General features: G+C 41.5%; 1 protein-coding gene across 1 annotated transcript in view; it reads right to left on the bottom strand.

Moving 5' to 3' along the window:
• wnt7bb (wingless-type MMTV integration site family, member 7Bb) overlaps positions 1-15550 on the bottom strand; it is a 38654-nt gene extending 23104 nt beyond the window's left edge. The window contains exons 1-2 of the mRNA XM_074677516.1: positions 15070-15550; positions 9208-9434 (exon numbers count right to left, since the gene is read on the bottom strand). Of these exons, the coding sequence (XP_074533617.1) occupies positions 9208-9434; positions 15070-15152 (310 nt within the window). The 5' untranslated portion in view covers positions 15153-15550. The remainder of the gene's footprint in view (positions 1-9207; positions 9435-15069) is intronic.
• Between the last annotated feature and the right edge of the window lie 1024 nt (positions 15551-16574).

Raw genomic sequence — 16574 nt, 5'->3', positions numbered from 1 at the left:
CACCCAAAGCAGACATTGTGTTCTTTATTCTGCATCACTGAACTTCAACACTTCATCAAAACAACAGGCTAGAGGACTCGTCCAGGAATGATGCTAGAGAGCTTCATATTTGCAAACTGAGCCACTGGATGGACTGCTGTTTTTAAAGGCTTGGGAGGGAAAACTGGCTGACAATTCAGACATCTCATCCCACTTCCCCATCCTGTTATCCCTCTCTCATCGTAAAAGTTTGTTGTAAACCACAGCTTGAGGCCATCACTCAGTGCCTATCTTGGGTTTAAAAAAGGAGAAAAAACTGAAGAAAAGGCAAAATGGAGAAAGGTTTGATATAGGTCACAGAGCAGGACAGAATTCTTCCTAAAGAGGTTTTTTGTGTGTGTTTCAGTTTAACATAAACAGAAAAGTGTCTTGCTTTGATTTCTACCTTAGCATGTCAATTCAGTCAATCCTTCGTTTTAGCACTCCTACAACAATACACAGCTTTCTTCCTTCTGCAGCAAAAGGCTTACCTGCTCAAGTGTTGCATGTATTCTTGTGCAATGGGCCAGAGGCAGCATGATTGAACTTTTGTAATATTTCACTGCCAGGCCAACAAGAAACCTCTTTCAGATGAAAGCATGAATCAGGACGGTGACAAACTGACTGGAAAGTCAAACAGAGAGTAACCAGAGCAGGCTGTTTCATGACAAGGGGGCCAGTGTTGGCCCTTTGATGCTGAGTGTAGCCGATGAAAGGTGTCCACTTTCAAGCACTAATCGCCAACATCAAGTGCAGTGTGATCTGAACAGAGCTGTAAGGTGTTCATAAGCAGGCCTTTCGGGAGAAGGGCATCAGTATCCCAGGTGGTTAGGCAAAGGAATGTCAAGTTATACTTGTGATTAAACGTTTCTAGTCAATAATAAGACAATTAAAACAAAAACAAAAATGTAGTGCTTTGGCAAACAAAGCATGTATAACTCTCTTAAACTGAAGAGAAATATAACTAAAGAGCATTTTTATATGAGCTACAGCTGAAGTAATGGCAGACAGTTTTACATCAGCAGGCAGAGCACTGAGAACCCTATCACTGAGACTTAATCAAAGCAAAAGAATGGATTATTTAATTACTGATTTTCATAGTTGAGTTGTTAAGAATTTAGCATCAACTAAGCCAACACTTGCCTAGCATCACCAGAACCATCAGACAGATCATTGTTGTTATTCAAGATGGATTTCACCGATCCCATACTTGACCAATCAAAGAGCTTTGTTTAGAAATGGATGGGTTCTATTAGATGAAAATGAAAGATCACTGCTTCAACCTTTCTATAAAAATCTTCCTGGGTTAAATCAAGTGTTGCAGCCATTTTAAACAAACTACATGATGTATTTTTACTGCAACAAGAAAAAAAAACAGAACTTACAGAGTTTATTTGGAAGACAGATGTCTTTCCTGCTGACCAGATTGAGCATCATTTTGATTTACCAAACCCGCTGTTCTGTGCTGTGGCATGTGCTGCATAGCTCTTATTGATTGTTGGTCACTTACAATACTACTGCTTGTGGTTAACGTTATGCAAAGCAGTCAGAAACTTAGAGACACCATTACTATCTCTGCTGGAGCTTGCTCCGCTGATTTCTGTCAGAGATGGTCAGGTTTAAGGTGGCCCGTCTATCTCACTGCTCTCACAAGTGTGCCCGGTAACTGTCATTATAGCTGTCAGCTCTCAACACCAGATTGAGACAGGAACCAACGGTTTGCATCAACAGGCAGAGGTGAAGAGTGTTTGAGCTCTAATCTGCAGATTAATATAATTAAGTGGATGTAATCAGGTTATGTGTTGTTGGGAATGAATTACAGTGGTTGTGGAATTTTAACCAATCAGATTCAAGTATTTAATACAGCTGGATAACAACAGAATGTACACAACAGGAAGCTATAGCATGGCATTATAATACCGTATGCCATAAAAATTGAGGAATGGGGTAAAGATCTCTTCTAATCTTAAAACTGTGATCCTATAATTTAACATTAGGAACACAAAACCACATCTGGCATGGCTCTGCATGCGCTTCACGCATAGGTAAACACACTTGAATATCTAAGAAGAAATAGTCACGGGATGAGTCTTAGCAGAAATATTTCAAATAGAATGATTCATCTGTAAAACCAGGCTATGTATTATGATTGGAGCATTGACCACAATTACTGTCGTGCAACCCCCTGATTCCCTCCTGCCTCGGTGATGGATCTGTCTCTAATTTTATTATTACTTCTTAATAGACTGCAAAAAGCCACTCAATAACACCCGTTTCTGTTAGCACAGGATAATTCATTCCACATTTTTACAGACTGGAGGTACCAAGTCATGCCAACACCAGAGCAGGGCACATGCGGAGAACTGCTAAATCTGCTTTTGCAAAGGAAACAGAGACACGCTGAAATTGCCAGTTTCAAATCTCACTGCGATTTTATGACATTGTTCTCCAATTTGTCGGTTAGAGCGTAACAAGCAAGCCAACACTCTCTGCGAAACAGAGAAACTGTTGAGGGATACAGCTGAAACAAAAATGGGGTGTTTTTATTTTTCCATCAATCCATCCCTCCTCGGGTCTTGTGTTCAACAGAGTGTCAAGCAGCAGTGACAGTGCCAGCGGAAGCCTCTGTCTGAACTGAGGACGCTTTCTGTTCACAGTTAAAGGTCTAAATGAAATATCAAATGACCAGCCTGTGAAACAAAATCACTTCTCCTGAATGAAGATATCTCGGGCTCAGTAATGCTCAATAACCCAGCTATTAATGTGTGCTCTCTTGGAAAGCGAATGTAATACCATGGAGCAGCTCCAGAACAGAGAGGCTGCCTCCAAGCTCAGGCAGCACAGAGAGAATGCATTAGACTTGCGGTTGGCTGATCTTTAGCTCTTGAAAAAATGCCGACATCTCCTCCCTGCAGTCCAAAAGTAAGACTGGATCACAGAGCTAGGGGGAAAGGTTTAGTGTTCATAATTTGGGGGATTTGAATAGAAAACTCAAATGGGAGCGGAACGGGAATAGCTTCTCCCCACTACTTGATTATGATGATGTGGGAATTTGCAGATTGGGAGAAGGGATTGGAACATTTGGTTGAAGGGGTGTATTCCATGATTTCATATGCCATGCTAAAGAATTCCATAATACACGCAGACATGGTCCGAAAACATCTTCAATCATGAGAAACAGACTCTGGAAAACTATCACCATCACAACTGTGTATGTTGTGTTCAAGCAGATGGCACTCTGACAGTAAGGTGTTAAGAGAAAAACGATAAATCGCCCACTTTTCCACAGTGTCTGACTGGCGGGGGAGTTCTGCAGTAGCTGTGGTGTCTGTGGTTTCCCATGATGAACTAGTCAGACACTGCTTTAATGAATGAGCACTGTCAGCTCCCAACCTACAGCACTGGCAGTCAAGATCTGTATCTTTCTGTCTTTAAATACAAAAGCATATTACACATGTGAAAGCATTGTGTTAGGATTAGGATCCTGACAGGGTGAGCAAGATCCAGAAGTAAAGAGGAGGGATTCGCTTTCACCCTGAATATGCTGTTGTTGTCTGGATTACAGGAAAGGACCTTGCTCCACTTTCCACAGTAGAGACAGCTGCTGAGAATAAATTACCATTGCCACGTGGTTTAAACCAATCACAATCAAGTATAACACACAGCCTTTAATAACTAAAATGTGTAATCTTCATTTGTAGAAATGAATTAGTCTGATTGCAGAAGGAATACAATATTGAAACATCCACTGATGGTGAACTTGCAAAGCTTTGGATGAGTAGATACTTCAAAAAGCACCTAGAAGGGTGACATAGTCTGATGACAGTCTGATGTCATCTTAAACAACGACTAAAGCAGCAACAGGTTGTCTGTATGGAGGAGAAACAAACCACACAAACTTTTGGATAAACAATATCCAGATCTAGAAATTGCTGCTAATCCCTTAACTCCATCTTTTCGAACATTTGTTAAGCTTGAAATGTCATTTGATGAAAGCAAATATGAAGCAGACATGGCATTTTTAAAACAGACACATCAATCACCAATAAGAAAAGAGGAAGTGCTGTTGAAGTTTTCAGTCACATAGAAACATAAGTGTTGAAGGACACAGTCCCTGATGCTGGTGTCCTGCTTTAACAATATATCTCTTCCTCTAGACTTTAGACCACTCGAAACACTTTAACATTTTGTCACCATTCACTGCACATTCATACACTGATAGCCCTGATGTCTCACACCACTGGTACAGCTACTGGGAACAATTTCAAGTTACATGTCTTGTCCAAGGGCACTCAGGAATTCAGACCTTGGGTCTCAACCTTTCATTTAAGAAGCAACTTACAACTAACAGCATAACCAGTCCATGACAAAAGTCCCTGTTATAACCATTTGACAGCCATACCATAAATGGCCTGCTTTAAAGATTCTATGAGGAGGATCTGTTTTAATTGGACAGCCTTGCCACCTTCTGGCCTGGACTCTCACACACACTGTCGTGAAGATGTGACTTTTTACAAGACGTGTTTGTTTTGGAACAAGTTTTCTTTGTTCGACAACTTTTTGCTGATGAGGTAAGGTATTTATCAACAGTTACACAGTGCTGTTGTTCGTATCATGACAACAAGCAAATGTAAATTTGTACCGTACCTCAGTAGCCGGCTATATGTAGCACTACCAGCAGCCCAGTGCTACGACATATTCGTAGGCTAACGTGACAACAAGCAAACTGCCAGTTTGTACAGTAGTTTAGAAGCTGTAGTGCCACCGACAGCCCAGTGTTGTGAGACATGTGGGTATTGTGTAATGTTAACGAATCCTGGTCATGTCCTGCCAGCGCTCATCTACCAATCAGAGCGAACGTAACCTCACTCTTCATTTTATCGATAGACTCTCAAGTTTGAACAGACCACTGCAGAATAACTGCTGCATGTGGGTTCGAATGAACATAATCAGACACAGTTTAGCCCTTTTAGCCTTTAGCTTGGGCTGCAATACTCTCCTGTTCAGCTTTCTTCTGCTATTCTGTCCTTTTTCTGTCTGACAATTGGGCTCCTGTGTCCACCTTTACTACAAAATTAATCACAAATTGTTTTCAGCAGAGAAAAACACAGATCTCTCTTCTCAGTGCTAAACATTGTCAGCCGGCATGGTGTTGTCATAGAGACTTGGATAAATAAATGAAAAATGAACAGAGATGAATCCGGTCCTGCTTGACCCAATCGGGGAGTCATGGAGTAGCATTTTGAAATAACATATATTAGCACTAATAATCTTATTTTAAACTGTGGATTACAATTGTGTATATATCTGGTAGAGAGACTCTTTCAAGATGACTTTGTGACTCCTCACAGCCCCTTTAATCTCTGCTACATGTGTCACATGTTGACAAGTGACAGTGGTAGTTGAAATTCCAAGTCCCTTTACCTTTTCCCCTATGAAATGCACGAGATCATTTGCAGTTTAACTTCACTGCTTTAAATAATATGATCCTTAATTTTCCATCTAACCTCCCTCCAACGCCAGTACTGTAATTATCTGTACTGATGGCAGCAGCAACACTCTAGATATTTATCTCAGAAATTTTTTACCGTTGAATCAGTTATGAAGACAAGCTTGTGATAACTTTTTACATCTGCTTGCTCCTTCTTCAAAGTTGTAATCAATCATCAGATTGGTTGTTTATTTGAGATGAAATGCAGCTCAAAGAAGATGTATTTTTTTAAGACAGTATCCAGAATTTGAGTCCAGGATGAGGATGTGCTCAGTGGTGAGAAGACTTAAGCTCACTTCAATACAATGGTACAACTTTATTTTCTGTGCAACTCATGTCCCAGCCTGTGAGTAAATTTATCGCTCATGTTTGAATTGTTGGCTTGCTTTAAACCACAGTTTATCAACAACACATTTATGACCCTGAAACATGTATTTGAATGGGTTCAACCCGCCCCTCGCCAGTGGATTAATTAATAGAAAAAAACTTGTATTGTATTCACAGATGGGACAGCAGGCTTTTGGGGGATTTCTCAACCAAATTTTAACCTCCTTCAATTTCCATGAAGCTCAATACAATCAGAAAACCAAAGCACAAGTTTCTGTTTAGACAGTTTACCAAGTAAGCAGACAAAGAACTGCTGTGTGCAGCCAGGGTTCCACAAAACATGCCAGCACTGTCAAAAGTCACAAATGATGCGACATTTTCTCCTGCAGGAATAAATGGATTGACTTGAAGGAGGCGGGAAGTATTTTGGGTTTGTGCATGGCTGTCTCAGTGCAGAAATGGGTTCATAGCTGCAAATTTTTACAAACAATCAAGAATGGCTTAGCAATGACCTTGGCAAGGGTTTAACCTTGCCACATTTCAAATCTGTGCCAATTTAGCTTGCTATGTAGTCTATCATCAAAGCTAACAATTGGCAGACATGGTCATGCTCACATGGAGCAAATAAAAGATTAAGAGAAAAAAAATAGTTATTATTCATTGGTTATTTTCGTTATACGTCAAAAACCCAAATCAATCATGCCTTGTGATACTCGTCATGGGAAATGAGCGAAATCAAGTTCTAAGGAAGGATGGAAGGAAGACGTCATCATTGGACTACTTTATGAGAAGGCCACCAAGTCCCATCATTATTGGACAATCAAGGCTGGCCATATAGTCATCCATCTCTATCCAGAACTGGACACCGACATCATGTGCTCATGTGGGTACATGAAGCGTTGATCCACTATGGAAACCAAACATGAGGGCAAAAGTGAGAGCATGACATTCAGAGGACACCATTAAGGGGTATAGACGTACATGTTTAAGGGCCTCTGCTGAGGACTAAATAACTTTGCATGCACTTTAACTGGAGAACAACAAGTTTAAAAATCACCAGCTATGGGGAAAGTTGCTGTTTGATTTATTTTGCAATGAATTTTGGGTAGAGAGTGTATAAATCACAGGCATGAGCATGAGGTCTTCAAAAGAAGGGTAGATGTAGTGATGCTTTGGATGAACAATTTAATCTCTTATTGTCTGCATCCCTATGAAGTGCTCGATATATCAGACTGAAAAAAGAAGAACAGGGCATTCTGAGTGTTGAGGAAAACAACAAGAGCTCAATTGCAAAACAAAAAAGAAAGTGCCACATTCACAACAAAGAGGAAAAGCTTTTAGAGTGGGAGCTGGAGCTAATTCGGCTACTCCTTAAGAGGGGTGATTGTTAACAGAGGCACTGGATTAAATGCACAGCTCAACCGCAACATAATGGCAACAAAGCATCTTAAATGAAAGGAAATACATAAAAGTCCCAGTTTGAAAAAAAGGCAATGCAAATGAGGTTTGTGGGATGCCAAGTCTCCTGAACAAAAACACCATAAATGTAAATATTTGTCTGCTTTTCTGTATGTATACGCACACTCTCTCAAGACCAGCCGTGGACTCAACCAGTATTGCCCCATTAACAACATATGTTACCCACATTTTAGTTTACATCATTCCCTACAGTGGCACCCCATTTGCTAGCTGATTTTTAATCTTACGGCTTTTACAGAACTATGTCTAAACATCTACCACTTGCCGCTCAGCAGGAACCAGAGCTTGTGAAGAAAAACACCAACATTGATAGAAAAGAGTGCGACTAAGACAGGCTGACACCAGCAGTATATGAAGTTCTCTTGATCAATGCCAACAAAAATGGTTATACAATGGAGAGGCAAAGAGACTGTTGCTGGTTTGAGTTTTGACTGTGTGATGTGTGCAGCTTGGGTTTGGCTTATGAAGAGCCGTATTTCATGGGGCTCAGAGGGCCGGGTGCTGGTACCACATCTTTGATCCACTACTTGTGCTATTACTGAAAACTAAGACAATAGCATGGCTCCAAACACACATTACGTAACCGCTGTTCCCTCTCCGATAGGAAATTCACTGGTATTATCATTGTCAACTTTATCATTACGACCGAATGACAACCAAAAACATCCTCTGTTTTGCATCCCACAAATACACAGAATCCACATTTCCTGGGTCCAATTACATTTAAAGATCAACTGGGAAAAACACACACGCTAGTCCAGATCTGTTACTGATGAAATTAATGTTCTTGAGCAACAATAGCATTTTAAGTTTTTTCTTTCCTCTTCCCCTTATAACACTCCAGAAACAGCTTATAAAAGTACAAATTGTTTATGTACAGAAAACTGTCACATTGCAATGTAATGATTTAAAACTAGGAATGATTCACGAGTTTGAAGTTGAAAAGGAGTTTTTAACTTCCAACTCAAGCATCAGAAAAAAGAAGGGAACGTGCTACATGATAATCCAGCATATTTCAGACCCAGCACTTTCCTTCTGACACGAGGCAGCAAAAGCCTTATGATGATGATCAGGGCCCCACTGATTTAAAATCATAAAAATCAAACATTCGATAATCGCTATCTGATATCTTGTTGTGATGGGAAACCCCAAGAGCAGCAATGAAAACCCTGTGGAAAACCACAATACCACACTGAACAATGGGTAATCAGGAAACAAGCTGTCTGAAGAAGGAAGCACATCAAACCCAGTCATGGCAACAAAAGTAACACAGAGCCGTCAGATACTGAGAAAAAATCATGTTTAAATCCCTGTTGCTTTATATTTACGAGGTGGCTAGCAGCTAAAAACTTTTAGCTTAAAACCATCCTATTGTCCACCACTCTTTAATCTAAACACACATTTCTTGAGGGGAGGTATTTAGATATTTCCAGTTTTCAGAGTCAGTGATCTGGTGCCTTGTGTGTGTGTTCTGTACTGTGGAGGTCATCTTTCTGCCTTCCACCCACTAAAATTAAACACTGTCGTTGTTTATTAAGTTTCTAAATTTTTCAACATTTGTCAATTGCTGGCCAGGCCTGAAGTAAAGATTTTGTAAGATTTTTCTTTTTCTGAGACTTAGGATTTGCTGCAAATTTTTGGCCTTTTTTGTGTTAGTTGTCTGCAGATTTGTTTTAGAATTTGTACAATCAAAGTTAATTATCAATCATAGATAACAAAAAGTATTTCTAGTTTTATTCCTATTTTTGCAGTTTTCAATTTAGTTAGCTTTTTTCAATCAACAGCTCATTTTATTTAAAAAATAATTCAATCTATGTAAAACACATGCACAACTAACACAGGGAAGAAGTGCAGACTGTGTCTTCTCCATTTATGGTAGAACCCAGACTGACCTACTCGCAGCTCCTGACCGAAGACTGTCCTCTCCCCCAGCGCTGAGCAGTTCCAGCGTCCGTATCGGAACTGGTATTGACACTCATTGATGCCCATCTGAGCGCCTTCACCCACAACAATGATGGCGTCTGGGCGGCTCTGGCAAATGGCCCGTTGGCGAGGTGCCAGCCCGGGAATCTTGTTGCAGATGATGTTGGCACCCAGAGCCACCACCGAGGACAGGGCCCTGTTGAGGAAAGACAAGCGAATCAGTCGACATCTGCATGCAAACAACACACACAGGCATGCGTGGCTGCACGCAGACAAACACACAAACAGATTTGTTACATCTTCCACAGGATGGTCAGGCTGACTCACTTGTGTGAGGCTTTCCAGAACAGGATTCAGTTCAGACACTGATTGATGCCTGTTCTGTACTAAAGTGAAAGCTGCTCTGCTCTTGAGATTTACTGAGCAACGGATTAGGAGTCAATCAGAGAAGTTAACACTTAATGCTTAGCCTGTAAAACAGGAGGAAAATCTGAGATGTACACTTACACTTTCAGTTTTTCACCATGGGATCAAAATAACAGTTCCCGGCTTTCCATTGTTGCACACAGCAAGTTTTACACAGTACCTGTTTGTTAAAGGTAGAGTCTGCAGGATTTTTGCCCCAAATAAAGTGTCAACTTTTACAGGACTAATCCTGCTCAATCGTCACTCTGGCCTCTAAACATGTGTCAGTGTCTGTGTTTGCCTCAAACCTCTCCTCAGCCTGTATATTGATGTTTCGGTTGTTTCTGGACATTTCTGGGTGGAGAGTAATGGTGATTACCTTAGCCAGTCACAGTGCACAATTGACTTAAGGTGTTGATAACAGCGAATGGGAGAAGCTGTTTCAAGGGTCTGTGATAGTGGATGTAGCATGGAGCAAGAAAAACACAACCAAAGTGAAACAAAATGCCAAACCAATAGTTTCTTACTAAACAAGGGTGAAGCTTGGCTCAACTTTCACTTTCTGGCGCTTGGAGAGGAGCTCCTGATGAAGAGCGGCGTGAGTTGGCTTTCTGCTAACCTGGTGTGTGTCAATACCTATGATTAGCTTGCGCTAACATGCCAAGTCAGGTGCTCTCAAGTCCCTCCTACTTAGAAGGGGGATTCTACAGGTGGCTGCTGGGCTAGTGAGTGTTTTCACGTAGTCATGGTCAGAGGCAGTGGGTGTGCGCTGCCGCTGGCACTGATCCAAGGAGGAGGAGCCCAGTTTGAATTTATGTTTACCAACAAGTAACAAAATTCCTGCAGACCCTACCTTTAAGCTGGGTATTGAGGCTGATTTGGATTTGTTTTTGAGTCATATGATGACATAAGGACTATAACTTGGCTTGATCAGCTGCTACTGACCAGTCACATGACTTTCTAGCAATCTGGTTCGCCAAGCCCAACCTGGTGAACTCTCCGACTTTAGGGTTTAGCATTTGGGCTAAATGTGATGTGGACATCTGTAATACACATGAGGCCCTAATGACTGAAAAGCTAATCAGCAAATTTACAAAACCAAGTTTACACACAAGCTGATATTTCTGCTTGAGTCAGGGTTTGAAATCAGCCAAATTTATCTGTTGTGCTGACCCGAAGTGGTTGAAAGCCTAGCTACAGGTTGACTGGTTGTGTCCTTGACAAAGGGACGAACTTGTTCAGAATACCCAATGAAATAAATTGAATTATTTTCTGATATGCATCCTGCACCCACATCTTTAAAGTGAAGTTAACTTGCAATTTATTCTACTTCGTTGTGCATGACACAAAGTTCTAGTTTGATGCGTTTCAATCCTTGGCATGTTTGTCCAGGTGATGTGAGCATGAAGAATAAAATGCTGAATTAACTGATCAAAGTTGTCAGACTTGACTCATACACACAGAAAATACACTTGTTCCGTATTCTAAGATATAAATGCAGGGTTCACTCTGTAACCAAATGTCACACGAAATTTTATCCCGTATAATTTGCGTAACTGTGTTTATAGTTATTCAGGGTGTAAAGTGCCGCCTGTAAAACTCATGAGGGACTACTTTTTTCAAACCACATCCTAAGATTGGTTTGCACGGAAAATATGCACGTTTTCCAACACTGCTCGCTTTAATTTGTTGAGTGTTAACGTGCTGCAGAGGCGATCACACACTTCTGTCTCGTCAGATCTGATCACTTCATGTGATGATATCAAAACAAATGTTAAAGACGGCTTTGCAACCGCTGAGAAAGCCAAAACAGATCACAGCTAAACAAAGCGCTAAGTTTCTCCATGACTCTGTTTATAGGTCTGGAAACCATGTAGATACATACTTTTCAAACATGTCAGGGACAGAGAGCCAGAAATGAGTGCTGGCTTTGAAGTATGACGTCGACCTCTGAAGGCTTTACCACAAACAGGGCAAACTAACGACGGCAAGTTTTGTGTTGGAGGAAAAGTGATGGCAGAATAGAGATGAAAAGGAAGAGCAGGCAATGAGAAAGAAGCTGAAGATGAGAGACTGAAACAAGGATTTTTTTTTGAACGTCTGTGATTTTTGAAGAAGACCCCAGGCTAAGAACAAAGATGTGATCTTTGATTAAAAATGGCTCTCAGAAGACCATGTCCCCTTTTTTCAGGGAGTCTTATTACTTTCTCTACAAAGGCAGAAGAACAAATCTCAGTTTCAGATAAACAAGTGCCAATAAATCCTAATGTCAGTGAGTCCAGTATCTGTCAGCAGACAGAGGACCGCACACATTCTCCTGATGTTCCCAGTGCAGTCGGGGGAACATACAGTAAAAGTGCCATTGTTCATACATGAATTAGCAGCCATGCTTTCAAAACTGCCATGAAAACACTCTTTTTGTATAAAACATGATTCTGCAAATATACTTTTTATGAAGTGGAGCAACCAAAAACTTGGACAAAGAGCATCATCCTTTTTTTGTGCATTACTTCTTAGTCAACTTTCCAAATGTAAAACAACAAAAAGAGAGCCATGAATGCATCAGGTGCATTCAGTGTCTGCAGTAAACGCTCTGGTCCTGCTGCCGCTCTGAGACCCTCTTTGCTCTCTCTGCTGTTAAACAAGCTTGAACTCTTCTGACCCTCTGTGACCCTCTGCTGTATATGCGGTCGTTCATGGCAACAATGACATGAAGTCTGAACCAACAAAGAGGTCAGGCTCATTAAGACGAGTAATGTGCAACTGGAGACAAATTCAGGCCCGCACAACGCATGCAAAAGAGGGGAGCAGCGCTGGTTGTGTGTTTAGATCCAAAGGCAATAAAATGCATTTGAGTTATTTATATCCCTGATGTTTCAGTGCCCAGCTTTAAAGTTAACACACCAGCACAGGGATGTTTTCAAGTTAAACAAACAAGCTTCCTCTCCCAGCACTTTATCATGTCATTCACCTGCTTATTAATGGAAACAGAGCCTGCTGTGAGCAACGCAAACCTGAGACAACGGCAAATAGAGAATTCCACAGCTAAGCTTTTAAATCCCTGAAATCATCAAAGTGCACAAATGCGATTCTGTTTGCTTAGCATGTGCTGTGTGTGTGTGTGTGTGTGTGTGTGTGTGTGTGTGTGTGTGTGTGTGTGTGTGTGTGTGTGTGTGTGTGTGTGTGTGTGTGTGTGTGTGTGTGTGTGTGTGTGTGTGTGTGGCTGCAGCTCAGGGGCACATTACCCACAGACAGAGATTGACCATTAGATAGACCTGCACAGAAACTCTAACAGCACTTGAAAACGCAGCTCACTTGTCTTTTAGATGCTGCTGTTAAACAGAAACTTTTACAAATTTATGCAAAAATATCATCAGGCAGGATTTGTGGATGACACTTAACATTAATGATAATCAAATTGATGCAAATTTAGCGTTCGACTGGTCGCTGATTCCATAACAACGCAGCTGTGATACACAGGTGAAGGAGGTGCCAAGAAACAGATGTCATTGAACCAGAGTTTGAGGAGTGCATGTCCAAAAGTTTCAGGGAACATTTGTATATTACGTTCGATTGCATGTTATTGCATTGAAAAAACTGATTTGCCTGTGTTCTCCTCAGCTGCAGCTTTTCTGTGAAAATGTGCTTGTGATGAATATCTATTGTTCAGAATTTGAGTTTTCAAAGAAACAAATTTCACTTTGCATCTGAAATAAAATGTCAAAGTTGCTCTTGCGAGGTTAAAATTACAATACTGACAGTTATTTCTTGAAGGAACACAAAACTGAAAAATATATTAAAAAAAACAACAACAGCTGAAACTATATTACAGTATTCTGAGTCTTGAAGGAAACTGTAGTGTGTTACAGCATGCAGTGAGCTGACAGCCAGCTACTCCATCATGTTGGACACTTTGAACCTAACAGACACACCGTTAAGCTCTCAGGCATGCATCTCTCAGCAAGGAATGCACTCACAAAAATGTTTAAGACACAACGTAACTTAATCAAAATGCTTCTCTTTTCCCAACAGCAGGACTTTAAGATATTGATACTGTGCATTATTTTTCTGTTTTGTGCTCGAGTACTAATACAAGAACTTCAGATGAGCAGTATACAGAAGTGTCATCCTCATTACTAAATTCTCTTCTCAATTCATCATTGAACTCGTACAACCTAACTGGGTGATACGAACATCATAGTCAACATGTCAGATTATTGTCTTTGGGACATTAAGTGTGAGATTCTTCATCATAGAGTTTGAGGTGTGCTTAGAATCTCTCCATGGTCAGATCCTTTTGCTGACGGCTCACTTGCCACCCACAGCTCCACAGACTAACATCCAAAACATCAGCCTTGCAGCTTTAAGGCGTTGTTGCATTATTTCCACGTCTAAATATGCTCCAAGAAACGTATTCTGTGGTTAATGCTGAACAGAAAACATACTTAAATAATCCAAACAAACAATGGCATGTTTTAATCTGCACGCCATCACTATACTTAGCAGTGGAGGCCACTTTTAACAGAAAACCAAAAACCACATCTATTTCAGCATCAGGTTTGGGGTCTCCGGGCAGCAGAGGAAGGAGCGAGGCAGCATGGCTGAGTAATTATTTTGGAAGCTTTCAGAAAGCCAGTGTTCTCCTGCAAGAGCAATTCTCATTTGATTTTAAAGCCGCAGCGCATTAGAGCGTCAATCACGTGCGTGTTGCTGGCAGATATTTAAAGATGTGGGTTCAAATGATAACATCGACATACTAAGAATGAACCAGGGATGAGGTAATGCGCAGAGATGATCTCTCACACGCTCTGACAGGTTAGCATAAAAAGTGCCCAGATAAAAGTGTTCAGTCTTTCTCTCAGGAGTCTCAGCATCCGATTGTCTTGAACATCTCTGCCACTCCGTGGCCAAAATGAATCTGTGTAGCTGATACTTCAATATTTTACCAAAAATGTGCAACACGCTGAATAGGAACCATCACTGCTGGCTCAGAGCACATCCTCATCGGCACATTAACGAGCCCAGGTTCTCACCTAGTGAATGTATTCCCTCACTGATTATTTCCCGGCTTCATTTTGACTGATACGGAGTTTGGTTGATGTCTGTATCACATAGAGAACTTTTTCTGAACATACTCCCAGAATTTAATCGCATTTAAAGCGTGAGTTTGACGTTATTTTCGCTACGAGTGCCCCCTCTCTGATGAAACAGCATACATTTACATCTATTCTTAATCTGTGGAAGCGCAGAGATGATGAAACTGTCTCAGAACCTGTGTCTAATGGTGATGAAAATGGTTCAAAGCTCGTGTTCCGGTAGGAAAGCTGCACGGAACCAAAACCAAATCCGTGCGTCTTTGTGCTGCAGAGGATAAGCGCGCGCTCTCTGAAGTTCATTAAGGACTCTATTAATTGGCTCAAACTTACAGGTAGCTGCCACTCGTCAGGATGAGGAAGATCTGCGGGTAATAGACTGACAGCAGTACACTGCGCGACGAGAAGATGATCATGATGACATTGAGCAAATGGCCACAATCGACGGCGCGGACTGGATGAAAAAACTCCTTAATTCCTGGTTTTAAGTCCTCTTTCCGCACAAAATGAAGAAGATGTGCCGTGCGTCTCCTCGTCTCTACGCAGCTCCAAGCTCCCAGGGCCGTGTGTGCGCTGAGATTGGCTCTGACATCTCTGAGCAGCGGAGGCTGTTACACAGTACTGTGGGCTCCCGAGCCGGAATGATGATGGTTTTAGGGATTTCGCATGGCAGAAAAGTGCCTCTCTCCACTCTCATGAGAGTCGTGCCTGCCATTGGGCAGCGAGAGACACTGCTATCCGCCCACTTTGCCACAGTGGGACAATAGGGTGACACCGATCTGATCCCCGTTGGACGTGCAGGAGGTTTTCATTCATTATCACCCCCACAGCCCCTCTTCCACCACCACCGCCACTCTGCTGCACCATCCATCCAGACAGAAGTAAACAAACAAAGACCCTGGCTGCTCGAGCCTCACACCATCATCACAGTTTCATCCATGTGCAAAAAATCAGCACATTTCTTTGGACGGATGCGTCACTCTGGATCAACAAGTTGGTGTCAGATTTACACTCAAAAGCTTTCAGATTGAGACGGCTCCCATAATATTTCTGTATGTTAGAGTGACTTTAATGTATAATTATTATTATTAGTCCCGAAGATAATCCAGTGAAACCCGTGGGATCTATACAATATGCTGTCCTCTGGAAACAAGTTTTTCTTAATATTTCCTACGAGACACAAAGTATTTTTGTGGTGTTCACATATGATTTTCAGTGGCCTTATGATTTCCTGTGGTCGCACTATAATATTCCTATAGGCGTCGATAATGTTTCTGCTCCGTCTGCCTGTCTGCTGCGCTTTGATACAATCTCACGGCAATCATCCTATAATACCCAAATAATCGTTTTGATACCCCGATGTTACACTGGATAATAATCTCCTCAGACGGCTGGATTGCAAAAGGTGAAGGCAGATATAAATCGCTCTCTTGTTTCCCGGCATGTGAGCTGAGAAATCAAATACTTTGAGAGATTTTTTTTTGTCGCAGAGCTTGAGTGAGCGGATGAGCTTTTATCGCCTTAGCATCGTGACCCTCACTCAACACCTGCAGGCTGCAGTGTGTGTGAATGAAAAGGGTACCATGAAAGATGAAGAGCTCAGTCAAAGCCTGGGAGGAATGAGCTAACAGCTCGCGCGCAGTAAACACGAGAGATGGGTGACTTTCACCCCCATACTGTAGCTGCTGTCATGTGATAGGAGCATCTGTCAGTTCCACGCTTCACTCCACATGAGGTCCACAGAGGGTGGGCTCGCTCTCGTGGGGGTGTTGAAGGGAGCTCTAAAAGTACGGTACATCTAAAGATCAAGAGCCTCAAGTTTCTGTTCTTTTTAACTT

The sequence above is a fragment of the Halichoeres trimaculatus genome, unplaced genomic scaffold (assembly GCF_033239565.1).
Source record: "Halichoeres trimaculatus isolate MK-OKI-2021-1 unplaced genomic scaffold, fHalTri1.1 fHalTri1_scaffold_10, whole genome shotgun sequence".
Lineage (NCBI taxonomy): Eukaryota > Metazoa > Chordata > Actinopteri > Labriformes > Labridae > Halichoeres > Halichoeres trimaculatus.
The sequence above is the reverse complement of the archived record's forward strand: the minus strand, read 5'-3'. Positions and strand labels throughout refer to the sequence as shown.